This window comes from Pseudorca crassidens, chromosome 19 (assembly GCF_039906515.1).
Source record: "Pseudorca crassidens isolate mPseCra1 chromosome 19, mPseCra1.hap1, whole genome shotgun sequence".
NCBI classification, from domain to species: domain Eukaryota; kingdom Metazoa; phylum Chordata; class Mammalia; order Artiodactyla; family Delphinidae; genus Pseudorca; species Pseudorca crassidens.
The window spans coordinates 49,903,439-49,930,981 of record NC_090314.1 but is presented as its reverse complement, the minus strand read 5'-3'; the positions used below and the strand labels follow the sequence as shown (position 1 = coordinate 49,930,981).

At 50.7% G+C, this 27,543-nt stretch overlaps 2 protein-coding genes across 6 annotated transcripts; one reads left to right on the top strand and one right to left on the bottom strand.

Annotated features, from left to right (window-relative positions):
• The first annotated feature begins 12,791 nt into the window (after positions 1 to 12,791).
• Positions 12,792 to 22,872, top strand: SMARCD2 (SWI/SNF related, matrix associated, actin dependent regulator of chromatin, subfamily d, member 2). 5 transcript variants are annotated; one of them, XM_067717451.1, is made up of 14 exons: positions 13,298 to 13,316; positions 16,078 to 16,150; positions 18,033 to 18,217; positions 18,418 to 18,460; positions 18,617 to 18,739; positions 19,502 to 19,657; positions 20,071 to 20,166; positions 20,310 to 20,411; positions 20,557 to 20,718; positions 20,885 to 20,982; positions 21,158 to 21,293; positions 21,448 to 21,570; positions 21,706 to 21,807; positions 21,934 to 22,872. In XM_067717451.1, exons 3-14 carry the CDS (start codon positions 18,042 to 18,044, stop codon positions 21,985 to 21,987), a joined length of 1,371 nt encoding a protein of 456 aa, XP_067573552.1. In that variant the 5' UTR covers positions 13,298 to 13,316; positions 16,078 to 16,150; positions 18,033 to 18,041; the 3' UTR covers positions 21,988 to 22,872. The 5 variants fall into 5 exon arrangements, with proteins under 5 accessions (XP_067573550.1, XP_067573552.1, XP_067573551.1 ...); XM_067717450.1 differs by lacking the exon at positions 13,298 to 13,316 and adding an exon at positions 13,446 to 15,397; XM_067717449.1 differs by lacking the exon at positions 16,078 to 16,150 and having other exon boundaries at positions 12,792 to 13,316.
• Positions 22,873 to 22,933: 61 nt separating this feature from the next.
• PSMC5 (proteasome 26S subunit, ATPase 5) lies at positions 22,934 to 27,532 on the bottom strand. The gene is made up of 12 exons (XM_067717456.1): positions 27,388 to 27,532; positions 26,781 to 26,852; positions 25,321 to 25,390; positions 24,943 to 25,040; positions 24,715 to 24,771; positions 24,405 to 24,635; positions 23,990 to 24,116; positions 23,714 to 23,904; positions 23,515 to 23,613; positions 23,324 to 23,434; positions 23,145 to 23,231; positions 22,934 to 23,037 (listed from the first exon to the last, which is right to left on the bottom strand). The coding sequence occupies exons 1-12, from the start codon at positions 27,409 to 27,411 to the stop codon at positions 22,984 to 22,986; spliced, it is 1,221 nt and encodes a 406-aa protein (XP_067573557.1). The 5' UTR covers positions 27,412 to 27,532; the 3' UTR covers positions 22,934 to 22,983.
• Positions 27,533 to 27,543: the final 11 nt, after the last annotated feature.

Sequence of the window (27,543 nt, the reverse complement as noted above, 5' to 3'; positions counted from 1 at the left end):
TAAGAGGATTTTGTAAAGACCAAAATAAATAGAAATCCGAAGGTGCAATGTCTGGTGAATATGGCAGATGAATCAGAACTTCCCAGCCAAGCTGTAACGGTTTTTGCCTGGTCATCAAGGAAACATGCAGTCTTGCCTTATCCTGATGGAAGATTATGCATTTTCTGTTGACTAATTCTGGACGCTTTTCGTCGAGTGCGGCTTTCAGTTGGTCTAACTGGGATGGAATTAATCATTTGGTTTTCCAGAAGGAGCTCATAATAGAGGACTCCCTCCCAATCCCACCATATACACAACATCACCTTCTTTGGATGAAGACCGGACTTTGGTGTGGTTGGTAGTGGTTCATTTCGCCTGCCCCACGATCTCTTCTGTTCCACATTATTGTACAGTATCCACTTTTCATCTCCTCTCACAACTTGTTTTAAAAACAGAACATTTTCATTACGTTTAAGTAGAGAACTGCATGCATAAATATGGTCAAGAAGGTTTTTTTCACTTATGTGGAACCCAAACATCAAAGCAATTCGCATAACCAAGCTGGTGCAAATGATTTTCAACCCTGATTTGGATATTTTGAGTATGTGGGCTATCTCCTGCATGGTTTAACGTTGATTGTTCTCAATTAATGTCTCGATTTGATCACTATCAACTTCATCTGGTCTACCTGACCATGGAGCAGCGTCCAGCGAGAAATCTCCAGCACGACACTTTGCAAACCACTTTTGATACTTTCAATCAGTCTCAGTACGTTCTCCATACACTGCACAAATCTTTTCTTGCATTTCGCTTGCGTTTTTACTTTTCTTGAAATAATAAAGCATAATATGCCAAAAATGTTGCTTTTTTCTTCCATCTTCAATACTAAAAGGCTACACAAAAATTCACCAACTTTGATAAGTCTTTTTTTAAATGCATGCTGATATTGACAGCTGTCACATACAATCTAACATAATTGTTTCCAATGAAGTTAAAGACAACTAAGTGCTACTAGAGCCATCTTACGGTTAAAAAAACCAACGAACCTTTTGGCCAACCCAATATTATTCTTTGGACAAAAGTGATATTACTCAGTCACCTTATTCCCCAAACTTAGCTCTGAGTAACTTACATCTCTTTCAAAGGAAGACCTCCTAACATGAAGAGATTCTAAATAAAGTAACCTCAGACTCTGAAGGGCATTTCAAAACAAGTGTTTTGAGTAACAACAGCTCTGCTGAAAAGAGTACAAAAGCCCCAATTGGGACTACTTATATTCATACATTCTTTCAGCAAACAATTATCGAGCCAGGCTTGTAGTAAGGTGTTGAAGTTACCAAGATTTATCCTATGACATAGGAATTCCTGGTAGTTGGAGGGAAAGACAAATGTAAATACAATTAACAATATACTGTGCCGAATGTTATCATAAATATTGAGAGGGAGTAAAATGAGAATTAAATGAGTTAATTCAAGTGTTCAGTCCAACTATTGGCACCTAAGTCTTCAATAAATGTGATGATGGTGATTGTGCTGTTCTTTGATGCTGCTGATAATGACAAGCAAATTGATCAGGGAGCATTGAGGAGGGAATCATTACTTCTCTCTGAAGGAGTTGAGACGGTCTCTCAGAAAGGTCCCCTTTGAGCTGCATTTTCTATTATGTGCAGAAGTCTGTTAAAGCATGAAGTGATATGGAGAAGAGGTCAGGCCAGGCTTATTTGAGAAAATTAGAGAAGTTCATCCTCGTTTTCCCTGTGGCATGTTATGATCAGGTACTGAAACATGAAATTTTATATTCATTTTCTTAATGAAAAAGAAAGTGGCATCCCTAATGGGAAACAGTTTTTAAATCTTGAAATCCCTTTTGCTCACTCTGTAGACTATACCTAAATTAAAGGTTTAAACTGTCGGCTATTCTAGGCCTGTACTCCAGCCACTAAAGGGTTGCAGGGAGAGTGGTGGGCAATGAGGGGAGGGTGGCAAACATGCATGTGCTGTTGGATGGCTTTGGCTGTGTAGCCGAACTGGACTTCCTGTCAGAGTTTGGGATGCTCACCATCCATTTACATCCCAGGGGTTCTTGCAGTTTCTTACACACACCTGAGTCACATCCCACCCTTTGAACACTGTCTCTTCGCTATGCCTGGAATTTGCTTCCTCATTCCTGGACACTCTTTCACCCAGTTCAATGTGTCTTTTCAACGAAGCCCACTGTGACCAGCACTTTTCAACCCCGGGTGCCCAGGCCGCATCCCAGCACACCCTCGGTCGATGCTGCTGCTTTCTTTTCCCCCAGCAGCACCACCTTCTACCACACTCCCCCTGACCCCTTAGGCCTGGGAGTCTGGTCTACTTCCGGCCTGGACTGTAAGCCCCATGAGGGCAGGGCCTTTTTCACTGATGGATCCCAAGCACCCAGAATGGCTGTAGGTGTTCAACGACTATAAACGAATGAATTAATGAACTAGATAAATTATTTACAAATCTTTGAGTGAGGGGCTGCGCCCACCCCTCGGATACAGAGCCCAGTCAGTTGTGGCTCGGCAGGAGTTTCCCGTGCAGTGTGTACACAACGTGGCTCTGAGCCCAACAGGCCATGAAGCCTTTTAAAGGTGGTTGGTATTTTACATTTTTTAACTATGTGGGGGAAATACTTCAATGAGTGATCCTCAAAAATTCCGGAGTGTGAGGAGGTGAAGCCCACCAGGAGGCCAGACCCCCACAGATTTGACAGGAAAGCTGGGAGAAGACCCCAGCATGAATCTAAGCAAAGAAAACAAGACCCAAGTTCTCACTGAGGGCCGCTCCTTGCTGCCCCACCCGCTCCTCGCCTCGCCCGCTTCCCTCTCAGGCGCCCGCCACGCGCTCCGACCGTTTGGTAGGCACAGCCGGGCGGGCGCGCACGAAGACGCTCCTGGCCGGAGGATTTGCCTGATCTGCCTAGAAACTCGTGACGTCTACGCAGAAGCTTAGCGAGAGTTGGCTGAGACAGGCGGGGCGGGCCGGAAGCTAGGACGACAGGAGGGGGTAACGGGGAAGATGAGAGTAGGGAAGCCTGTATCCTGCTTGGCAGAGAGCACATATTTGACTCAAGGTAATGGCTACTACATAAAAAAAACCGTGAAAACAAAATGGAAATGGTGGTTGTAGCAAATAATGGCTCTGTAAGGAAAACAAGGGGTTGTCGGCACCCCCCTGCCTGTTCGTCTGGTGGTGCGTCCTGAACACGTGAGGCTCCCGCGCGGGAGTGGGCTGCGCGCGCAGCCTACTTCTCGCCTTGGCCCTCCGAGCGGGCTCTTCTGTGGACTTCGGCTAGGCCCTCGCACAAAATCCTGCTGGGACTCCACCAGGCTCTTCCTGGGTGGGCTGGGAAAGGGGTTCGGAGGCACGCCTTGCCACTGTCTGAAAAGTCTTTCCGGCGCCTCGCCCCCTGTTTCTATACCCCGCTCTCCACATAGAAGTAACACGCTTGAGGGAACTAGCGGTTCGGGCCTCACTTCCTACCAAAGGTGCTTGCGCCCTTGCTCCCGCCCAGGGCTTATCAATAAGCTATAAAAATTAAGGTGAGCTTGTAAATCCTCCTTTGTTGCCTCTTTTCACCCCGCGTCCCTTTTCCTTAGCTTCCACGTCTGACGTCTCCCGAGGGTCGTGTCTCAGAAACCTTCCCCTGAGCCCAGATAGGGCCGTTCACATCGGCACCTTTTTGCGGCTTTGGATCTCCCGTAGTCGTTGGTCTGACCGTAAGGCATGGGCTGAGTTAATTGGTGAAGTGAAATTTGAAGATTTGGGAGGTTTTTTTAGGAGGGCAGTTATTAGGTGCATCCACTATCTCGTTTAATAGAACTCCTTTCCAGCGAGGAGGCAGTCCTTTTAACCCGATTTCGTGAGTGAGGAAACAGACTTGGAGAGGCCTCACTAATCCTTGTATGGGGGAGGCAGGCCGGGAAATTATTAATGTTGACAGTTTTGGTGACCAGTATAAGTCTTTTTTTTTTTTTTTTAATTTATTTTTGGCTGCGTTTGGTCTTAGTTGCTGCCTGTGGGCTTTCTCTAGTTGCGGCTACCGGGGGCCACTCTTCGTTTCGGTGCGTGGGCTTCTCATTGCGGTGGCTTCTCTTCTTGCGGAACATGGGCTCTAGGCACGCGGGCTGAGCAGTTATGGCGCAGGGGCTTAGTTGCTCTGCGGTATGTGGGATCTTCCCGGATCAGGGCTGAAACCCATGTCTCCTGCATTGGCAGGCAGCTTCCTAACCACTGCACCACCAGGGAAGTCCTGACCAGTATAAGTCTTAAGAACCTTTTTTTCTTTTTTTCAGCTGCCTGTCTTGTGTCCTAATACCACTGCCTCCTCTCCTTCCATACTGACAGTTTGAGGGAGAGTGTTGGATAGAATAGAAGCTTGGAGGCTAAACAAGCCAATGAATCCCTCAAAAATGTCCTACTAGCTTTAAGACTATGGGAAATTTACGTAACTTACAGTTTCCTTATCTGTCAACGGGAATGGCATTTAGTTTATTTATATGAAAGTGCCTACCATTGTTTTCTGACACTAAAAATAAGTGTGCAGTAAATGGGCATCTGTATTTTCCTCTTCCAATCTCAGAAGGGCCTTTTCTGACTACTCTCTAAAACTGCCAGGCTTTGTTTTTCTTTATAGCACTTATCACTACCTGACTTTAAGGTAAATATCCAGTGGTGTTCTGGAGCAACTCGAATGGGCAAGCCGTTCTCTTCCCAGCTCTGCATTTAATGATGTAGGTTGGTTACCTGAAGACCATGGTAGAGGTTTTAAAAAAAATTTAGCTGAAGTGTAGTTGATTTACAATGTTGTGTTAGTTTCTGGTATACAGCAAAGTGATTCAGTCATATATATATATATATGTATATTCTTTTTCATATTCTTTTCCATTATTGTTTACTACAGTGGTGGAAGTATTTATATCACTGAAATTGTCAGAGGTTACAAATCAGGGTTTGATTTTGTTTTTCTGAGAACTGGTTGGTAAATATTTACCGGTACACCACTGTATATTTCTGTTTGTTTATGTTTATTGTTTTCTCTCTAGAATCTAAGTGTCACGAGGGCATGATTTTCATGTGTCTTATTTATTGCTGTCACCTTAACACCTAGAACAATGGCTCATGTAGTATGCACTCAATAAATATTTAGTAATTGAGTGAGCTGAGAGTCTGTGAAGAGTGGTGATTTCACACCTTAATTTTCTTTAGGGGAGGCATGGCATAACTCCCTCAGAGGACTCTTAGCTTTGTGACACCAACCTCCTTTGACTGCTTTTCATTTTCCTTCTGCTTCTCCATCCCTTGTCCCCAAAGGTAGTGGTGAGGATGAGAATTTGGATCTGTCTAGAGAAGACATTACCACCACCCTCTTCCAGGCAACAAGCTTCCAGGCAACAAGCTCAACCCCACCCCTGAAAACCTCTATCAGTGGGAGAGAGTGAAGGAACTATGCTTGTCAGAGACATGCCCTCAACTTATCCCAGCCCCAGACAACTCAAAAGGCCAAAATGGAGATGACCCCTAATACCATTTTTCCAAAAAAATGTTTCTCATACCTCTTCATAAAGTTCCCAGCAATTACTATTTTATGGGCTAGTTTTAAAAGGTTTCAGAGATTTCTGGGAAGTTCTAATTGACAGGTTTTTATTTTATTTTATGGTAATATTTTCAGGAATATTTAATTTGTCTGAAGTCAGAGTAATTTAAAGACTTTATGGAAATAGCGTATATATCAAAATTTATCAAACATGTAGTTGATTGTCAGTCATATTTCAATAAAGCTGTTTTTTAACTCTTTATAGAAATATTTAATCATAGAAATATTCATATTTAATAATATTAAACATTCATATTTAATATTCATATTTTTTTTCAGTATCAGTAACCAAATTTCAGTTTCATGATAGAATGTTACCATTTTCAGGAATTGTTTTGCCAATTTCTAACTTTGCATATCACTTTAGTATGTTACTTCTAGCAAAATGTATTTGTGATGTGGTTGCTTCTGTTGCTTTACCTGATTTTTAGCATGTTCTTTTTTTTTTTTTTTTTTTGGTCCTTTACAAATTCATGTTCCTGGTTAATGCATATCAAATCTGAGGCTAGTTCATAAGCTCTATCATAGTAACCCCTTTAAGCTGCCTTCCTTTCTCTTTTGTGGCTTTGAATGGTTTTGCTCATTTATGTTAACTCTTTCTGTAAAGTGCTACCAAATCAACATCCTAATCACTCCTTGTTAGAAATCAAAATTTCTGCACTTATACTTGGCAGGATTTTTTCAGCTGCTTATTTGTTTTTTCAGGTACCGTTGAATGTCATTTTCTATTTTGTCATATGCTTACATTTTTATTATCCTTTTTCCAGTTCCTCAATGGCATATCAACCTTAAATTTCATTTCTTCAATTAAAATTTTAACCTTCAAAATCTTTAAGGCTGTTAATATAATCCCATGTAATAAAAATAGCTATATCATGTAAAAATAGTTTTTTAAAAGTTCTGGTAATTTTATAAAATGGTCACTTAGTGAATGGAATTTTAGCAAATAAGCTTGCTCCAGCTGTCCCATTTCTTTATGTGAATGGTGCTTTCCTAGAGAAGTGGAGAAGGCACTCCTTCAAATGGATAATTGCTTTGGCCCAGGTGGTTCATGATTGTGGGACTGGCTTATAGAGGCAGCAGGTTTGAACCTGACAGAAGCCGGAAAAACCCCAGCTGGAGAGCTGTCCTCTTCTGAAGGTGCATCTCTCATTTGACTGCTTTTTTTACTTGGTTTCTTGGCTCCCCAAATCTGCTGCCTCTCTGATCCCTCAAGACTCTCTTTCTCCTTTACCTGCTCTTTATTCGTGGGGCTGGCAATGCCTAACTCAGGGCAACTTGTTTATAGAGGCTAAATGGCTAGTTAGGATCAGTATAGTCTTAACCAGAATCAGAAGGGCGTATAGATTATGGGTTAAACATCAGGAGTTAGTACTAAGGGAATCAACCTTGGCAGCCCATCAGAGTCAAGGTGAGGATAAGATCTGAGCTAGGGAGTAAACAAAGAAAAATCCAGGAATCCAGGTGGAAGGTCACAAGTCAGTATGTTCAAGAGAGTGAGAGTGTAAAGCTCAAGAAAGATTTGGGAGTCAAAGTTAACTACTATGATTAAACTGGTTTTAACCTTCTGCCCTGATGGGTTGACTCCTGATTGGGACCAACTTGGAACAGAGTTCTAGGGTGAGGAAGCAGAGGTAACTTTTATCAGAGATATTTCCTGTGCAGGCATTTTTTTGTGCACTGTCCTGGAGTTCACACTGCAGGGGTGCGTGGTTGGAGAGCCCCAAACAAAAGCCACAGCACAATATGATGAGTACTCTTACACAGATTTAGATTGAGTGCTATGGAAAACAGAAAAGAGAACAACAAATTGACAATGGCAGTTGGAGGGTGGGGATAGGAAATCACGGAAAATTCCAGAGGCAGTGGCATTTGAGTTGGCCTTGAAGAATAAACAGACTTTTGCATAGCAGAGAACTGGGGAAGAACACTTACTCATTTAATAAATATGTATTGAGTACTTAACTTTGTGCCAGGTATAGTTCCAGGCAGTGGGGACACAGCAGCGAACAAAGTCCCAGCCTTAAAGGAGCTTACATTCTAGTAACATCATAGGCAGAAGAACCACAGCATGAAAGGTATGTTCAGGGAAGGGCAAGTTCAGTGTGGCTTGATAGTAGAATACATGGGATGGTGGTGGAAAATAAAGCTAGAGAGGTAGGAGGAGGACAGAGAATAAAGAGCCAATTATGCCATGTTTAGATATAGACTCTTCTGGAAGCCATTGGCTTTTAACATTTTAGAAACCCTTTAGGAACCCTTTCTGCCAAAGAAATCATGCAAGGTCACTCAACATAAAAAGCAAAAAACAGTAGAGCTCCTTGTCTGAAGCAGGGATATGGAAGGTGGGGTGCGGGGAGGTCAAGCAAGGGAGGAACTCCTAGTTCTGCCCTCTCACCTCATTCTCAGCTCTCCACAAGAGCTCTGAGAAACCCGAAGGACCACAGTGGGTTTAAAGCCCACTAGTGAAGATGATGGAGGGCACACGAATATGAGAAAATGGAGAGATGTGATCAGATTTGCTATCTTGAGATAAAATTGGCAGGGGGAATGGGGTAGAATGGCCTATTAGCAGAGAAACCATGGCAGAGGGAGGTTATGGAAGAGGTGCTGAGGTGCTGACCTAAGATGGGTAGGATGGATCCAAGAGAGATTTAGGAGGTAAAACCAATAGAACTTGGTGACTAAGACTGAGCAGGAGTAAGAGGGAAGAGGAGAAGATGATTTCAAGAACGAAGGTCCTTAAGGCTTCCTCTATTCTCTTTGCTTTTGGTTGCAGGCACCCTGGGCATCTGTTTGGGTCACTCCACCTTCTTTGGCTCTCAGCTGCCTATAAGACCAGTTTGAATGTCTCAGCAAGGCAGCGTTGGCCCTTCGCCATGTTTTCATGCCCTTAATCAAGATAGATACAGGGGAGGAGACTGAGAGGGAGGACAATGAGATACTGATTTTGGACAGATGGGTTTAAAAGACCTAGGGAGCATCTAGCAGGGAGTTGGAGATATGGATCTGAAGGTCAGGAGAGAGGTGGGAGTTGGAGTTAGAGATTTAGGGTCATCAGAAAATAGACAGTAATTGAAGGGATGGGAGTAGATGAGTATGTCTGGGTAGGTCATGTATAAAAGAGCTAAAGATAGAATGTCAGAGGACAAGCACATTTAGGGACCAGAAGAAGAGTGAGGATAAGTCAGAGATCCCAGGGGAGACCCTTATCTTTCCTCTGTTTTAGTGGTCTGTTTTTCCATTCTACCAGCAGCTCTGGGGCCAAATTCCAGAGCTAGGAGGTCACCTCTGGGAGGGTCTGAGAAGTGACCAGGAAGAGGACTCTGAGACCACAATGCCACATAGGTCTCTGAATGCTCCATAACCCTCTACCTTGCATGGGGAGAGAACAAATGGTAGCATCAAGCCCCAGACCTTGGCTCCAGAGAGTACAGGAGTGTCACCTGGGCTGTAGGCCTAAAGCCCACTTCTTGAATCCTGGTATCTGCTCCCACTATTGGAAGTCTGTGCTTCAGGAGTTTTACCTGCTAGACTGTGTTGACTGTGAAAATATGTGTATTGAGAACCATGACCTCAATTGGGCACACAGAAGAGGAGCTTTCTGACTTACACTTGATAATCCAGCAAAATTGATTCTGATTCTCTTCACCCTGTACTGCTTCATGCCCTTGAGTCTTACACTGTTTTCTTTACCTAACTCATTCATAACCTCTTTTGCATAACATCCTCCAAGAAGTCTTTACTAATCCCTTTCCCCCACTAAAGGCCTCTTCTGTTTTCCCGGGGTACCTTATGAATACCTTTATCTTAGCAGTTGTCACATGGAGAAATGATCTATTTATGCATTTATTTTCTTTGCTAGAATATGTCAGGGACTGGCACATGGAAGGTGTTCAATATAAGGCTTCTCAAATGGCAAATACAGCATCTGCTGCTTTACTATGCAGCCCTTTTGCTGCTGTGACTGGGCAGTGCCCCAGGCCTGCCTTCCCACCACATCCACATGGGAGATGGATGCGTCAGCTGCCTGGACGCTCCAGCGGGGACAGACTCCTCATACAGCCCCAGAATGCTGCCATCATGATAAATTTTTCCCGCCATGACCTGACTACCACATTGTTTCTCCTGTAATTCCAGCCTCCTGAGGGCCACCACACTGAGGAGTGATCCTTTGCCTGCTTGCTCTAGGGCCATCTTGCTCCAAGGGCCTTTCTCTTGTGAACTCTTCTGGGGCTATTTTGCCCACCAGACAGCTGGGCAAGGAACATTAAAGCGCATGCTGGGGATTATCCCTTTGGCTCTGGTTGTATTAAATACTTTACTATTAAACACTTTATTACATTAAATACTTCAGTTTCATTCAGTCTCTGGGCATCTGTAGATACAACAGGGTCCAGAGGTTATTGGAAAGTCCCTCTTCTGAGACCATAGAAGGTCTCAGAATGAAATTCTGAAAAGTGGTCACTGAGCAGAATAAGTATCAAGGGAAGAAGGGAGGAAGAGAAAAAGGCATTACAAGTTGAAATAACAAAGGCATGGGAATGCTGCCTCCATGACTGCAAGTCATGTAATTGGCTGTACCATTAGGTCCTACGAGGGTGGCAGTGGAAATGGCCTCCCCTCCCCACATCTCTATCGTTTCTTCAGTGTTAACTTAGTGCTCTCTTTTCACAAGGTTCTGAATTGTCTCAAAGTGAGAGATCCATTTGTCTACTGGGTGACCACCAATCGTATCTCCTTCTTCAAATCAGAGTGCTCCAGGAAACATTTTCTGATTAATCAGGCCCTACCAATCAACCTCCCTCTGAGTCCCTGTGGCACTTGCTTTTCAGTTTGAACAGTTTCTTTGCAAGTAATAACAGACCAGAGGTAAGAGAGAAATAACAGTTACCAACAAGAAGTCATATATAGTGGGTAAGTGCCTGGATTGTGGATTCTCAAGCCAGATCAGAACCAGGTTTGAATCCCAGCACCATCATAGTAAGAGCAGGCAAGTAACTGAATCTCTCTGCCTTGATTTCTAAAATAGAGGTAAAAGTAGTATTTACCTTATATGCATTGTGAGGATTAAATGAGATAATATGTGTAGTAAATGCTTAATAAATGTTAGCTCTTCTCTGCCTGCTGTCTAGGAAATCTTCTTTAACCTCTACCATGTCTTAGGTATCTGTTTTCCCCCAACACCTTGAGGATATTATTTCATTGCAATTAGCTCATTGCTGACATTGTTTATCATTTTATCTCACTACACTTAAAGATCATTCATTTGTTTACACATACAAGGAAGGTTGTGTCAGAATTACCTGGGAGGTCTTTTTTTAAATGCAACACTGGGAGCCAATGGGGGGGTGTGTGGTGTGTGTGTGTGTGTGTGTGTGTGTGTGTGTGTGTGTGTGTGTGTGTGTGTGTGTGTGTGTGTGTGTGTGTGTGTGTGTGTGTGTGTGTGTGTGTGTGTGTGTGTAGGGGGGTGGTTTGGCAGGGATATTTTGGAATAGCTCCCCAGGAGATTCACACTTACTACTTCCTCTGGAACTACTGTTGCTCTAGCAGCTTGAAAGTCCTGAAATGGACATTAACTGCATTGTCAAGAATTCTTTACCCACTTTGCAGTGGTGGGGAGGGGCCTTGATTCAATGACTGGAACAATTCCAGTGGTCTGTTTTCAGACTGGCAGTTAACCCACTTTTAGGGAGAAAGAGGACAGGGATCTCTGAGAAGACCAAGAGGCAGGAAAGCAGCAGCAGCAGCAATAGCAGGGTTTATCACTGGAGGATAAAGATACCAGGAAGTACAGATGAGCAGAACTAACTAAAAAGGGTTGCACTGTAAACAGGATCTGGGGTGCTATGGTGCAAGACTTGGTTGGGGATGAAAACATACAGCAGAGAATTTGTATAATGAAGAAGTCGATCTTGGATAGTCAAAAGTGTAGTCTGAGTAACAAGAGCATTGCTTGGGAGCTCGTTAGGAATGCAGAATCTTGATCCCTACCGCAGAACCCAGGCCTACTGGATCATAATCTGCATTTTAAACAAAAGCCCCAGGTGTTTCTTATGCTCCTTAGAGTTGAAGAAGCACTGGTCTGTATCATGGGGAGAAAAATCACAGAACACCTGGCACAGCTAAAGCACTTTATTCTGAGTACCTCTGACACAGGGCTGATTTCTGAAAAGGTACTGAATTTTTGAAAAGTGCTATAAATCCTGGAGAAGGATATTTAACTCAGGGAGGCTTCTCATAATGCAAAATTCCTTTGCCTAGAAACATTTCCTGTGGAGTAAAGTACTAGGCTTCCTTAAAGTGAGGCAGAGGCACATTCAAAATATGCGATAAGAACTCGGCGCTTGGCCAATTCAGCCCTTCACACAGCTGGATCCGGTCTGGGGCAGCCAAGTCCCTTGGCAGCTCTGCGCCACCAGGATGGGCTTTTTTTTTTTTTTTTTTTTGGCTGTGTTGGGTCTTCGTTGCTGCGCGCAGGCTTTCTCTAATTGCAGCGAGCAGGGGCTGTTCTTTGTTGCGGTGCACGGGCTTCTCATTGCAGTGGCTTCTCTTGTTGCGGAGCATGGGCTCTAGGTGCACAGGCTTCAGTAGTTGTGGCACACGGGCTCAGCAGTTGTGGCGCGAGGGCTCTACAGCGCAGGCTCAGTAGTTGTGGTGCACGGGCTTAGTTGCTCCGCGGCATTTGGGATCTTCCCGGACCAGGGCTCGAACCCGTGTCCCCTGCATTGGCGGGCAGATTCTTAATCACTGCGCCCCCAGGGAAGTCCCCAGGATGGGCTTTTAAAGAAAGTCAAGTTGGCAGCTGTTCTGCTGGATAGGGCAGCTGTAAGTTGTCTTTAATGCTGAAAACGTAGAAAGGATGTCTGATAGAAGTATTTTCAGGGAGCGTGGCCGTGTACCGCAGTGAGTCGGCTGCACGAAGGAGAAAGCAGCAACTACTCTTTCACTGTAGAAGCCCTCCTGACCTTTGACCTCTGACCCCGCCCCGCTTTTCCGTGCGCAGCTTCCGCCCCCGCCCCTCCGATGGAGGGCCGGCCCAAGGGGTGTGGGCGGGGCTCCTGGGGGGCCGGCGGTTAGGGGTGGTGCCTGTTGGGGGCGGGTCTCGCGAGGGGCGGGATTTGAGGAGGCATCCTCGCACTGGGCGGCTGGGTATAGGCGGGGCTTAGTGCTGGGCTGGATTAGGCGGGGCAGAGGGTTAGTTGCCGCCTCTGCGTAACTGGACACTGGCGGCCAAACCTCCGGAGGCCGGGGGAGGCAAGCGGGCCCGTAGCACATCCCGGATCCGGAATTTCCCGGGCAGGACCGGAATCAGGATCGGCCCTGCCCCAAACTGGGTTTGTGAGGAACTCGCGAACTTGGATTAGGAAATCCCGGAATCCGGATCAACAAACCCTAGAACCCGGAATTTAGAGCGGAAAGTCCCGGAGCGCGGAGCGCGGAGCGAACTCAGCGCGAAGCCCGGAGTCCGGATCGAGACACCGCCGGACGGGACGGAGCGATGTCGGGCCGTGGCGCGGGCGGGTTCCCGCTGCCCCCGCTGAGCCCTGGCGGCGGCGCCGTTGCCGCGGCCCTGGGAGCTCCGCCTCCGCCAGCAGGACCCGGCATGCTGCCCGGACCGGCGCTCAGGGGGCCCGGGCCGGCTGGAGGCGTGGGGGGCCCTGGGGCCGCCGCCTTCCGCCCCATGGGCCCCGCGGGCCCTGCGGCGCAGTTCCAGGTGAGGAGGGCGGATGGGCGGGTGGCGCCGCTAGCACGCCCGGGGCAGGGGGCGAAGGGGGCCTCGAGTGAGGGCCCTGGGGCAGCCTCCTGGATAGATGGTACAGGGGCTCTGCATGCGGATTTCACGGGGCACGGTGGGGGGCAAGGCCAGGGACCCTCGGGCTCGGCTAGGTGGTGGTGGAGTTGGGGGAGAAGGTAAGAGCTACTCTGGGGTGTAGGGTTTGAAGCAGTTAGGAGGGTCGGGGTTCTTCCTTAGAACAGGGATTCTGAGCAACTGAGAGATGGAGGCGTTGTTGGAGCTAGTGAGTTGTGGGCGGGTGGGATGAGAAGTGTAGTGTAGATTATCGGGTAAGGGGTCCTGGGAAGTGATGAGAAAGTTTTGGAAAAGGACCCTCACTGAGAAAGCAGGTTACCCTGCATTGGTCTTGGTCCTACTCCAAGTCTGCTCTGTTTTTTTTTCTACTTGGGAACTGGCAGAGTTCTAGCGTGTCTGAGATGGCTCCCAGCTGCTAAGGAGGAGGAAGAAGGGCCTGGCTTCCCACGGCCACCGGAGGCAGAAGATAAGGGATTCCAGCCTGTGCAGGGGGAGTCTACTCCTGGGTCAGGCCAAGGGGCCTTCACACAGGGATGACTCTGGGTTAGACCAGAGAGGGTGGTGGACAAGCCTGAGGAAGGAGGAAAGCCCAGCCCATTCTGGACAGACTTTATTTATGGCTTTCTGCCTGGTGTCATAGTGTCCAGGAGTTGATCAGTCTGGAGGAGCAGAGAGTCTCCACTGAGCACCGCTGGTCTGCGGCTGGAGGAGCCTGCAGAGAGTTGCTTCAAAGGGTTCTGTCTTTTTTGGCTTTGCAGAGGGGCTTCTCGGGTTGCAGCTTCAAAGGCCATTGAGAGGCAGAGACTCTTAGGGTCAGTGTGTGAGGAACTCAGCCTGACACTGGGGGGGCGGGGCTTATCAGTCCCCAAGTTCATTGTTTCTGGTCGCCCCCAGAATGCTTGGGAATTGCGCCCATCCTTTTTCCCGCCACCCTCTCCACTTTTTTTTTTTTTTTTTGGCTGCGTTGCGTCTTCATTGCTGTTTGCAGGCTTTCTCTAGTTGTGGCGAGCGGGGTCTACTCTTCGTTGCGGTGCGCGGGCTTCTCACTGCGTTGGCTTCTCTTGTTGCGGAGCATGGGCTCTAGTGCAGGCTTCAGTAGTTGTGGCACGCGGGCTCAGTAGTTGTGGTGCACGGACTTAGTTGCTCCGCGGCATGTGGGATCCTCCCGGACCAGGGCTTGAACCCGTGTCCCTTGCATTGGCAGGCGGATTCCCAACCACTGCGCCACCAGGGAAGTCCCCCCCCCATTTTTAATTAGTCTTTAGGTTCTAACAATGCCATATCCCAATCCATGTGCCCCAGCATTTGACACTGGCTTCTTGCTAATCTCTCAGGGCAGCTGGGAGATTTTCATGTCTCCTCTACCTCACTTGCCCAGGTAGAGGTCCCCCAAATGGATCCTCATAGAGTAGGGTACACATATCCCCCCAGGAGCCCTGGGCCCTCACTTTGTAAAGAGATGCTTCATTTGGGGGCAGTGATTTTTCCCTCTTACCCCTCATTCTCCGTCCTCCCTGTAAAGAAAACTAAGGTCTGAGTATTGACAGGGACAGATCTGGTCCCAAAGGCTCCAGCTGGGATTCATCTTTCCCATCTTGCCCTCCCCCTTGGGGATTCATGGGCCAGGGTGTCACTGAGGGATCCCTGCATCTGTCATTCTGGCTCTTGGGCGAGTTAGCTGAGGAGCCTCCCTGTGGGCCATTGGCCTGGGAAGGATCTAAGGATCTGATAGGAGCCTCTCTAGTTTCCTCAGCTTGCAGACCATGGGAATGTGGCCTGGGGAAAGCCCCTGAGAGGATGGATTCCACAGTGATTTGTAGGGAGTGGCCTTGGGCCGGTGGCAAGGCTGAGCTGGCTGGCTGGGTAGCCCAGGCTTCTAGGAGTGGGGACCTTGGGGAAGGCACTGAGCCTCTGCTTGCCATCCAGCTGCTCAGGGTCTCCTCCTCCTCTCCCCAGGGCCGGGGTTGGGGGGGCCGGCAGTAGAGGTAGGTGCCGGGGGCGGGGGCGGTTCACTTTGGCTGAGTTTGAGGAGGATCCTGCTTGGCCTCTTTCCAAGTCCAGTTATGTGACTTCCGGGAGAAGGGATCTGAGACCTGAGGAGCGGGGGTGCCTCTCTATTGGGGTGCCTGCAGTGAGCTGGAGCTGGTGCCTGCAGTGAGCTCTCAGGCCCAAGTGGGGCGAATAGGGGAGCCTATTGATACAAGGGAAGTGACGACCCACCTTCTTACAGTGTCACAGTCTACCAAGGAGCTTAAAGAAAACAAAAAATGAAAAAAAAAAAACCCCAAAAAACACAGAGTGCTGGGTTCACGCCGGAGAGTTCAGGATATTTTCCATGTATGCAGGGGTATACGCTCTTCTCCTCCGTCCTTAGGCCCAGCCACCAGGAGCCCCAGGGCCCCAGGGGCTGAGCCGGGCGAGCGTGCTCTCTGGAGGCGCAGCATCAGGCCTGGCCTCCCGCCCCTGCTGTCCCCGGTGGTGGAGCCAGAGTCCAGCTGAGGACGTGGGCTGCTGCCGGGCTGAGGGAGAGGAGGTTACTGCCCGCTCCTGAGGCTCAGGGCACTGAGCCAGGCCTCCCTAGCTAGCCCTGCTGCAGGAAGGGGCTCAGGGAGCCCAAGCGTTCGGGGCTCTGTTCTTTTCTTTAACTCTTGGGTTGTTTTTTTAGAAGAGAAGGAGTTACTGGTGCTTCAGAGCCCAGGTGTGGAGCTTGGCCAGGCCGAGCTGGGACTTCATGAACTGTAAGCAGCCTTTCCCTGGGCCCCTTCCCCCTCGGGAGAAGCCTGGGGCCCTGGGCGAGCTGGGGGCTCTCACCCGGGAAGAGTGTGGAGCAGCGTCTGGGAGGGGCCTCTTCCAGGCCCTGCCTGTGCCGCCTGGTCTGGGGACTTCCTGTTCCGGGAGCACCTGCCTCAGCGGGTTGGGTGTTGCTCAGGAGGTTTTGTGGGCGCCCTAGTGAAGAGGCCCCGGCTCCCACTCTGCAGGCCCCCGCCTCACTTCTTCCTCCCCTTCAGCTCGGGCACTGGTGGGAAAAACTCGAATCTAGGGTGCGTGGGGCTGGGCTCTCAGCTGTGGCCACCCTGAGTTTTTTCTGTCATCTCTAGCTGTGGCTCATTAAGGCAGAGAAGCAGGCTGACTGCCTCTCAACAGCTCCGATGACTCCCTTCCTGATGAGGAGAGACTTGTGGCAGGACTCCAGAGGTCCCAGACAGAGCCCCCCACATTGAACTCCATCCTCCCAAACGCTTCCTTCATGCCTCACTCCTTTCTCCTCCCCCCCCCCCCCCACTCTGGGTCATGTTTCTGTCCGTCTCTGCATCTGGTCAAGAATCTGACCCTCCTTGGAGAGAACAGGGGTTGAGTGCTGGCTGAAGAGGTGGAGCAGGAATCTCCTGGTGCTGGGGGGGGGCGGGGGTCCTTTGATTTGGTGCGAGTCCCCACCCAGCCTGGCTTGGTTGGCTGGTCCTGGCGGTTGCATAATCTGGGCCTTGGGGCCAGCCCTGTGAAGCTGCCAGGGACAGTGTGTACGAGGCAGAGCTGCCAAACAGGCCTTGCAGGCAGCAGCCTCTGGGAAGGGGCGGGGGTTACTCCCCGAGGGGCTCCACAGAGATGCTGGGGAGCCTGACCTCGGTGGGAAATCCTTCTGCAGGCTTCTAAGGAAGCCACCTCTCATTCAGATTCCTCTGCTGATCCTAAGACTTCGATCCTTGCGTCCCCTGATAATCTTACCTCCCTTCTCCAGCTTGGGATTGCCAAGCCAGCCCTAGCCTCCAGGCGGTGGGTGCGTGGACCACGCGCAGAGGCCAGGTGCCAGCTGCTCTCTCTCCCGCAGGAGCCACGGCTTCCCCTTCAGGGTCTTCTGGCTGGGGGCTGGGCAGTGGGGAGGTGAGAGAAGGGTCCAGTTGTGGGTGGTGAGTAGGGGCCATATGGCGGCCAGATGGTCTCTACTCCGCCTGAGGCCCCCCACTGGCTGGGACAGGCTCCACGCCATCCCGCTGCGGCTTGCTCACCTGGGCTTCCACTGCCTGATGGGCTCGCCAGCCTGTTGGACTGCCTTTCTCCTCTTAGTCACACCACCAGGCTGGCGACAGGATGGGTGTTACGGCTGTGACCGTCAGCCTGCTCCCCTCACACTGCACCCAGCCACCTGGCCACGATACTGCCCCCAGGCTTCTCCCTCAAGTTGGGGGAAGGAGCGGATGGGAGTGCTTGGTGGGACCATCTGAGAGCCTCAGGAGTGCCTTGAAGCTGGCTGGTCCCAGGGAGCAGGGGCATAGTGTGCTAGGGCCGGAAGGTGGCTGGAAGTGGCGATGGGCCCTGAAGAACTCCCCCAGGCCCTTCTTCTCTCTGCAGGCAGGATTCTCCTCCCACCCCTGGGCTCTGCAGGCCTCATTCGCTGGCACGGCTGCCAGGGCGGTTGAAGGGGGCGGGGCAGGTGTGGTTTACACTTCTGCTCTCAGGCGCCTGCTCCCCTTTGTTCTTGGCACTCCTGCCCGGGCTCCGCGGGCTCTGCCGTGTGCTGCTCAGGGCTGGACCTGGCTGAGCAGAGGGATGGAGGGAATGGGTTACGGGCCCCATAGGGCCCCACCGCTGACCTGTGCATCTCCGTTGGCTCACTTCCCCCAGAGGCCTGGCATGTCACCAGGGAGCCGGATGCCCATGGCTGGCTTGCAGGTGGGACCCCCTGCCGGCTCCCCATTTGGCTCAGCTGCTCCACTTCGACCTGGCATGCCACCCACCATGATGGACCCATTCCGAAAACGCCTGCTTGTGCCCCAGGCTCAGCCCCCAATGCCTGCCCAGCGCCGGGGGTAAGACCATCCTGTTTCTCCCACCCCATCTAGTGCAGCTCTAGTGGTAACAGATGGTTTCCTTCTGTCCTAAGAGCTTCGATGATTGAGGAAGACTCCCAGGTCTCCTGGGGGAAGGTCCTGGGGACTGGAGAGGTAGATGGTGAGTGGGGGAGGTACGTTGGACCATTGACCTCTTAAGTGGGTTTCTGTCCTCCCAGGTTAAAGAGGAGGAAGATGGCAGATAAAGTTCTACCTCAGCGAGTGAGTATGTTGGGAGGGGGCCTAGGAGGCTCACCCAAGGGCTGGTTGGCTGAGGGTGGAGTGAGTCTCCCCTAACCCTGGGGTGAGGGAGAAATGGAGGAAGGAACCAGAGCTGCAGCTGAAACAAGCTGATGAACCCCTTCTCCCTTCCTCCAGATTCGGGAGCTTGTCCCAGAGTCTCAGGCGTACATGGATCTCTTGGCTTTTGAGCGGAAGCTGGACCAGACCATTGCTCGAAAGCGGATGGAGATCCAGGAGGCCATCAAAAAGCCTCTGACGGTGTGTGCAGCCCCAGCTACTTCTGGGCCTTGCCAGGCTTCTCTGCCTCTCCCTGGCCTTGTTTTCCAGGGGCCAAGCGAGGGTCTGTGATGGGCTAGAGCAGGATTTTTCACATTGTAGGATACAGCCCATTGAGCATGGACTCAATTTAGTGTGGTGGGGCCAGCACGTTCTCAATGAAATATAACATAGTAGAAATTATAATAATTCTTCACCGTAGTAAAGGACTTAACGACATTTTTATTTCATGTATTTATGTGTGTAGATCCTGGATCATGATTTAAAATGTAAATATTGTAGATCGTGGTCAGAAGTTTGAAAGGCAAAACTACAGGGTAGATGAGGATAGTTCCTGTCTTCTTCCCCATCCCTAGAGAAGCTTTATCTAGAACAGCCTCTTGAACGGTGAAGGCTTTCCAGGAGATGATATTCTGGGACCATCATGGGTGTTTGAGTTTCATTTAAAATAGGAGCCAGAGGCTTCTGGTTTGCCTGATAGCACCCCCTGTGTACCTCTGTCACACCACTGATCCCCCTGTGTTGGAACTGTTGGTAGTGCATCTGTCTCCCCTATGAAATTGTGAGTCCTTTGAAGGCCAGGACTGAAATTTCCTCTCCTGATTCCCAGTGCCTAACCAGGGGCCTGGCCCACAGTCACTGCTCTGTATTGATGTTGAATGAGTTCAGACGGGAAGATTGGGTAGCAGTGTTTTCCAACACACTGGTCCCCCTCTAGCTAACCGGTCGTCTTTCTCTCTTTAGCAAAAACGAAAGCTGCGGATCTATATTTCTAATACGTTCAGTCCCAGCAAGGCAGAAGGTGATAGCGCAGGAACCGCAGGGACCCCTGGGGGAAACCCCGCAGGGGACAAGGTGGCTTCCTGGGAACTCCGAGTAGAGGGAAAACTGCTGGATGATGTGAGTTGGGGAAGGAGGTGTCTGGAAGGGAGGTGGCCTGTGTGGGCCAGACAGTTGGGCACTTCCGGGGACGTCCTGCATGAGGGAGAGGGCACTGCTCACAGTTCATGCTTTGCACAGCTCTGAGCCAGTACGAGGTGGGAGATTTGTATGGTTATTACAACAGTTTTCCTGAAGATGGCAGTAAAGTGTCCTGAGGAAGGGGTGCCCCTTTCTAATTGGCTGACAGTGGGGCTGCATAGAGCCCCTTCCCTGTCTCAAGTCTCTCACTTTTCCCGGCTTCCTTCAGGGCCCAAGAATCTTCAGTACCCTGAGCTTCAGGGCTGAAACAATATTCCTCTGTTTGGGGCTTAGTATAGCTTAGGCTTGAGTGCTCATCAGCACCCCTATCTCACACCCCTTTGCATCCCCAGCCTAGTAAACAGAAGAGGAAGTTTTCTTCATTCTTCAAGAGCCTCGTCATTGAGCTGGACAAGGAACTGTACGGGCCTGACAACCACCTGGTGGAGGTGAGAGTGGGCCTAGGGTTCAGGAACACAGGGTGACATGCCAGGTGGCCAGAGAAATGGCCTTAGTCCCCTTGCAGGGCCAGGTTGTGTATGTTCATGCCCACCCCCTTGGTGATGAGCTCTGCTCCCCTCCCCCCTGCCAGTGGCACCGGATGCCCACCACCCAGGAGACAGATGGCTTCCAGGTGAAACGGCCCGGAGACCTCAACGTCAAGTGCACCCTCCTGCTCATGCTGGATCATCAGGTGACAAGTGCCCTGGGGCCATGTTTGGGGTCACAGGGACTCTCCTCTGGGGCATTGGGGCAGGTCCCTATTGTAAAGCCTGTCCCTGTCCTATTCTTTTTTTTTCACAAGAACCCCTTCTCTGACTCCCCTCTGTCCATCCCAGCCTCCCCAGTACAAGTTGGACCCCCGACTGGCGAGGCTGCTGGGGGTGCACACACAGACGAGGGCTGCCATCATGCAGGCCCTGTGGCTCTACATCAAACACAACCAGCTGCAGGACGGCCACGAGCGGGAGTACATCAACTGCAACCGGTACTTCCGCCAGGTTAGCTGGACGCCGTCCCCCCTCTAGTCTCGCAGCCTCTGTCTTGCCTGCGGCTCCAGAGCCCCACTGGGCTAGTTCTCAACCACGTTCTTCACACTGCCCCTGGGATGGTCCACTTCGCCGTGTGCCCACAAAGGCATCACCAACCCTCTGGTGCTCTCTCTAGATCTTCAGTTGTGGCCGACTCCGTTTCTCTGAGATTCCCATGAAGCTAGCCGGGTTGCTGCAGCATCCAGACCCCATTGTCATCAACCATGTCATTAGGTAAATGGGAAGAGGAGGAGGAAGGCTCCTCTAAGAGCAGTTTACCTTTGGCTTGAATTAAAGCCAGAGAAAAGCAGCAGGTTTGGTTTCCTGCTCCCCGAGCGTGTGCAGTTTGGCCCAGGTGGGTGGGGTGGAGCTGTGTGCTCACGCTTTCCCTCCCCTGTGTTGTGTGTAGCGTGGACCCTAACGACCAGAAGAAGACAGCCTGTTACGACATTGATGTGGAGGTGGATGACCCGCTTAAGGCCCAGATGAGCAATTTTCTGGCCTCCACCACCAATCAGCAGGAGATCGCCTCTCTTGATGTCAAGGTGGGCCCCTACCCTCACAGCCTCCTCTGGGCCCACAGGGAGGCCAGTTAGGCTCTCAGGCATTTCCATACATGTGGCACCTTGGGATGGGGTCCGAGTCCTCTGGGGTTAGGGCTGGAAACAGCCAGTCTGACACATGTACCCCTTTTCCCAGATCCATGAGACCATTGAGTCCATCAACCAGCTGAAGACCCAGAGGGATTTCATGCTCAGTTTTAGCACTGACCCCCAGGACTTCATCCAGGAATGGCTCCGTTCCCAGCGCCGGGACCTCAAGGTGTGCTCCTCTTTCCTGAGGTTGATCCCATGTTAAGCTCTGGGTGGTTGTGCCCCCATCACTATTCTTCCGGTTCCAGGGGCAGATAGATCAGGGGTGGGAATCATGTTCAGCTTTCCTCCTGGCTCTTTGCAGATCATCACTGATGTGATTGGGAATCCTGAGGAGGAGAGACGAGCTGCTTTCTACCACCAGCCCTGGGCCCAGGAAGCAGTGGGGAGGCACATCTTTGCCAAGGTGAGGCGGCCGCGCCCCATCTGCCCGCCTGTGGTTGAGCGGGACTGCACACCAGAGGGGAGGGCGAGCCGCTCACAAGCACGGGCGGTCAGACAGGCCTGAGCCACCCGTCTCTCCCTCCTCCAGGTGCAGCAGCGAAGGCAGGAACTGGAACAGGTGCTGGGAATCCGCCTGACCTAACTGCTCAGGGATCCCTTCCTTTCTTCCCAGCCCTGGAGCCACCCCCTCCTCAGCCTGGAAGGGGACCACCCTCTGGGGCACAGACATGTAGGATAAGGAGGGGGGAGGGGTGTCTCCTGTCACCCTCTGCTCCCCAGCTTTAGTTTCGTAAGTGTAGTGATAGGATTCCTTGTTGCTTGGTCCCAAAGCCTTATTACTTACACGTTGGCTTTAATTGGATTCACAGCAGAGGCCTCCTCTGCCCCCTGCAGGCAGGCCCAAGTAGGACCTGGAGGCTGTGCTTTGACATGGTAACCGAGACCTTTCAGAACCAAAGGCCCCTGGCTTTGCTTGTTTACAGACCCCGTTGGGGCGAGTGTCAGCGCTGGCTCTGGGGAGCTGGGCGAGGAAGAGGGGCACAGCTCACACTCTTCCTAGCCTTTCCAAACCAAAGTTCTTTGCCATTCCTACCAGCCCAGCCTTGCTGCTGGTTTTTTTTCCTTTCTTGGGTATTTGCACTATTCGTGGAGCAGGTTTTTCTATGCGGGAGCCACTTTTTTTTGTACAGGGGTAAGCTGGGGTTTTTCAGGGAGCCCTACTTGGTGTCTCCTTCCTTGTTTTCTTCTCTCAATCTATGCAAGCGGCTCTGGCCGCCATCATCTCCTGAGAGGCCAGAGGGCTGCCACCCCAGCTCTTGGGCCCGGGGGGTAACGCCTCCTAGAGGGAGGGCACACTAGTTCTCTGGCGTGGCCTGAGGCATGGGTGTATGTGGGCAGGGGTAGGTACAGGGGAGAGATGGCGAGGACTGTTGTCCTTTGGAGCTTGTTAAGGAGGGTGGGCCTAGGGCTTGGCAAGTGCCACTTCTGGCAGGTTTGGAAATTTCCAAATAAATCTTTGTTTATTGGTGGTGCCCAGACCTGGTGACTGAACAGTGCGGCCACTCATTAACAGACTCAAGTCCTCAAGGTCTTGTCCTGCAGAGCTTTATTTGAGGGACCCACACAAAGGACATCCGCCTCACTTCCACAGCTTCTTGATGGACATGTTTTTCTCACTGTCCTTTTGCATGACCTGGAGAGACAGAGCGAACATTTAAGTTAGAGACTGGGTGAACACGTGCCCCATCCCCACTGCTCCAGAGCCACCATCAGCAAAGGCGGAAAGACGGAGGCCTGTACCTTGGCTACTGCCATCTCGAAGTCCTCCTGGGTGACGTGGACTCGCCGCTCCCGCAGTGCGTACATGCCGGCTTCAGTGCACACGCCCTGAGCAGGGAAAGGAAGACAGGCGCTGGGGCTGTGCCCTGGAACCTGGAGCTTCGTGCTGCTGCCCCCATTTCCTTGGGCCCTCCAATTACCTTCACTTCAGCCCCTGATGCTCCTGGCATGAGCTCAGCAATTTTTCTCAGGTTGATCCCCCGGGTCAGGTTCATTTTCCGAGAATGGATCTTCAAAATGTCCAGCCGGGCCTAGCGATGGGAGAGGAAAAGCCTGAGCCCGTGGCCTGCCCTCACAGCCGGAGCCACTGCCAGCGCTGCCCATCACAAACCTCCTCATTGGGGGGTGGGAATTCAATTTTTCTGTCAATGCGCCCTGGGCGGAGCAGCGCTGAGTCCAGGATGTCAATCCTGTTAGTGGCCATGATGACCTGAGTAGACAGAGCAGGTGGCGTCAGCTAAGCCCTTCCTGAGGCTGCAGCCTCACCCGGGGCCTTCCCGTGGCTCCTCCCACAGCCGACCCCACTGCACCTTGATGTTCTTGGTGGCCTCGAAGCCATCCAGCTGGTTGAGCAGCTCCAGCATCGTGCGCTGGACTTCACTGTCCCCTCCGGAGCCTCCCTCCAGCCGGGAGGAGCCGATGGAGTCGATTTCGTCCATGAAGATGATAGATGGAGCGTGTTCTCGGGCCATGACAAACAGTTCCCTCACCATTCTTGCCCCTGCACAGAGGCCAAGCTGGCGTTAAGCTGATGGGCCCCCCAGCCCCCGCCGCCTTATAGTTTTCTTGTTTCTGGCCACAGTTACCTTCCCCGATGAATTTCTGCACCAATTCAGACCCAGAGACACGAATGAAAGTACAGTCTGTATGATGAGCCACAGCCCTGGCCAACAGTGTCTTCCCAGTGCCTGGGGGTCCGTACAGCAGCACTCCCTAGAGAACAACAGGACTCAGGGCAAAAAGCTGGCCTCCATGTTTCATTCAATGAACATTTATCGAGTGTGTGCACTGTGCTAGATCCCGTATTAGATGCTAGAGATAAAAAAATGAATGTCAAGGCCCCTTCTGGAGCTTATAACCAAACCACTTGGGTGGCCTGGCAGCATCTCTCCCCCAGCCCCTCGGCATGGGGAGGGCCAGCGTAAGCAGGCTCCAGTCTATCCAGCCTGGGGCAGGAGATATACAGTAGCAGCACGGTCCTCCCATAGAAGCCCTGCTCACCTTGGGCTGCGCGATGCCCAGCGCTTCAAAGAGCTCAGGATGCTTAACGGGCAGCTCAATCACTTCTTTGATCTCCTTGATCTGCTTGTCCAGGCCACCAATCATCTCGTAAGTTGAATCTGGCACCTTCTCCACCATCATCAGTGACACCAGTGGGTCTACCTTGTTGGGCAGGATCTTATGCAGAGTGTAGCTGTCATTTCTGAGGGCCACCCGGCAATTGGGTGTCACCTGGGTGAGGAGAGAGAGGTTCAGGAAGTGGTGTGGTGAGAGCTGACCCCCCACCTCCCACCTCCCCAGCTGCACTCACATCATTGATGTCGATGTTCTTATCTACGTCTACGACAAACTTGCCCTCAGGATGTACCTAGAGAAACAACGGCTCGTGACCTTCCTCCCCAACAGCCACCAAATCACCGACCTCGCCCAGGAAGACACATGAGTCTTACAGTAACGTGAGAACAGTGTCCTCACTACACACAAAGGTATGGGAATGCAGTGGGCAACGGGCTGGTCCCTGGGGTCATGTTGCCTTTACCTTAACCAACACTTTCTTCTTATCCATGGCCCGGACTACTTCCCCCACATAGGAGCCCTGTTCCTGCAGCAGCTGTAGCTCTTCCCGCAACAGGCGAACTAGATGCGAAACAGACACAATGGCCACCCAGATTCTTTGGTGTCCCCCACCTATGACTTGATTCAACATGCATGAACTAAGCACCATTGTAAAGTTTTGAAGGGAAGGCCTCAAAAAAAAAAAGTCAAAGTTCAGGTCTTTAAGGAGATTACGATGGGGCTGAGGAGAGAGATGTGCATGTAAACAGAGCATCATCTTGGACTGGGAAAAGCAATAGGCACCAATGTAAAGACTCACTTCAAACTGCCCACACACAGCCTTCCCATCCTTCCCCCTCACCTTTTGCATTAAGCTCATTCCTCTGTGCCTGCAGCCTCCGGAGATTTTGGCTCTTATCATTCACAATCAGCTGTGGAGGACAAGAAGCAAAGGGTGGAAAACAGTAGGCAATTAAGATCTTGGCCGAAACCCTCATAGGCTGATATGAGCTAAACGAGGAAGGAGCACAAGGCACCTGCATTCTCCATTCAGATTCTCCAATATGATTCTAACGACCCTATCCTGTCCTCCAAGAGTCCCTCTGGAGTGTAGGACAACCACAGGAAAAAAAGGCTGCTTGTCTAATACTGGTCCAGGAATAACAAACCATAGTGGAGAAGAATTAACAGCTGGCTCACATAGTCAGTTTCTTGCAGACTGGTAACATGGTAGAGTGGGAAGACCTCTGAGTCAGAAGCCTAAGTTCTAGCCCCATTGCTGGCAATTAACAGTTGGGTAAAGCCAATGAAAGCTATGTTAAAGATCTAGATCTGTTACCAAACTGCAAGCATCACCTATCCTGCCTCTTTTCAGGACTAACGTGAGAAGCAAATGAAAGCACATGTAATGCATTTCAAAAATGACAAACCAGACTTCCTTGGTGGCGCAGTGGTTAAGAATCCGCCTGCCAATGCAGGGGACACAGGTTCGAGCCCTGCTCTGGGAGGATCCCACATGCCGCGGAGCAGCTAATCCTGTGCGCTACAACTACTGAGCCTGCACTCTAGGGCCTGCGAGCCACAACTACTGAAGCCCGTGCTCCGCAACAAGAGAAGCCACCGCAATGAGAAGCCCGCGCACCATAACGAAGAGTAGCCCCACTCGCCGCAAAGAGAGAGCCTGCGTGCAGCAACGAAGACCCAACACAGCCAAAAATAAAAATAAATTTTAAAATATATATATATATCATAGTCTCTTCTAAAAAAAAAGTGACAAACCAAATATGATACCTACAAATGTACCTGGAGTTCAGAATTTTTCCTTGTGGCTCTCCTCCATCCAACTGACATTATTTTCCTTATTTCTGTGGTCCCTGCTCCCTGTTTAGGCTAGAGCACTGGGTTGTCCAGTTCCTTTTCATTCAGTCCTACGGAATCAGCATTGTCCAGACTCCTCAATTCTGTCTTCCCTCACTCTGCCCCAACCCTCCCTCTGATAAATCTCATCTTCTGATCCTATGTCTTCTCTTTTATAAGAAACCCTCTCATTCAGGCTTCTTCTAAGAAGAATGACTTTTGGCTAGGGGTACCTTTTACGTTAAAATTTGACTTATAAAGATGTTTAATGAACTGTGAATACTACCTTCAAAATGATGAGACTTGAGAGGAACAAGAGGCTGTTAACTTCATATACTTTATACCGTTGGCTTGTTACTTCTTCCACTGCGCCCCCAGTGGAATTATATGGATTTGCAGAAATCCGTTCCATCAATCCCTCATCCCCCTTCTAGCTCCCTCTGGACCTTTGGAGTCCGTTCTCACCTGGAGTTCTTCAATCTTGGACAGATAATACTGGCGGAGTCCACTGCCTGCCTTCCCCTCTTCCAGCTCCATCTGAAGACACAGTGTAATTAGTTACCAACAGGTTAAACATCCAAGGGATAAAGCTACTTCCAGCTTGGATTTCGGAGATTTAAGATTTGGGTTCTAAGCCCTCACTCCATCTCTTCGGAACCATTTCTCGTGACTAAACTAAAACAGAATGAGAACGGTGCCTACCTCTTAAGACTTCCAGAAGGATCAAGAGACGACACACCCGGGAACGCTACACAAACCCCAGGTGTTATTACTACAGGAGGAGCCAGCAGGAAGGACGTGTCCCCCGACTCCCTCGACTCGCGGAAGGATGGGTTCCCGCTCCCACCGCTCCTCTCACTTACTCGGCTTCCACCGGGTCTTCCACTCCCGGCCCTGCCTTGACCCGCCGGGGGAGGCGCTGACACAGCAGATCCGGTCCCAGGTAGGGCCCAGTCTAGACTGGCCCACCCACCCCCACTCCCCCCACCCTCTTGCCCCGACCGGCTGCCCACCTCGGATCACACCTGTTTCGCATCCAGCCCCAGTCCCCGCCCGACCACCGCCGCCATACCTGCTCTGGTCCGTCAAGCGCCATCTTCCCTCTTCCGCGGCCGGCATCAGAGCCGCCTTGGCGCGCAGGCGCAGAAGCAGGGGCTTGGGGACCGAAAAACCAAGGCAGAGAACAGTTCCGGGTCAATGGGCGGGGTGTGAGGACAGACGGTAACTT

What these genes read in the sequence shown, in the direction of transcription:
- PSMC5 (XM_067717456.1), bottom strand. Translation starts at nt 27,411, where the DNA reads ATGGCGCTTGACGGACCAGAGCAG. An exon ending in AGGCCACCAAGAACATCAAG is followed by an intron (nt 23,614 to 23,713) that starts GTGCAGTGGGGT and finishes CTGTCTACTCAG; the next exon opens with GTCATCATGGCCACTAACAG. An exon ending in TCCCACCCCCCAATGAGGAG is followed by an intron (nt 23,435 to 23,514) that starts GTTTGTGATGGG and finishes TCCCATCGCTAG; the next exon opens with GCCCGGCTGGACATTTTGAA.
- SMARCD2 (XM_067717448.1), top strand. Translation starts at nt 17,499, where the DNA reads ATGGGTGTTACGGCTGTGACCGTCAGCCTGCTCCCCTCACACTGCACC. An exon ending in TGCTCATGCTGGATCATCAG is followed by an intron (nt 20,412 to 20,556) that starts GTGACAAGTGCC and finishes TGTCCATCCCAG; the next exon opens with CCTCCCCAGTACAAGTTGGA. An exon ending in GCAACCGGTACTTCCGCCAG is followed by an intron (nt 20,719 to 20,884) that starts GTTAGCTGGACG and finishes TGCTCTCTCTAG; the next exon opens with ATCTTCAGTTGTGGCCGACT.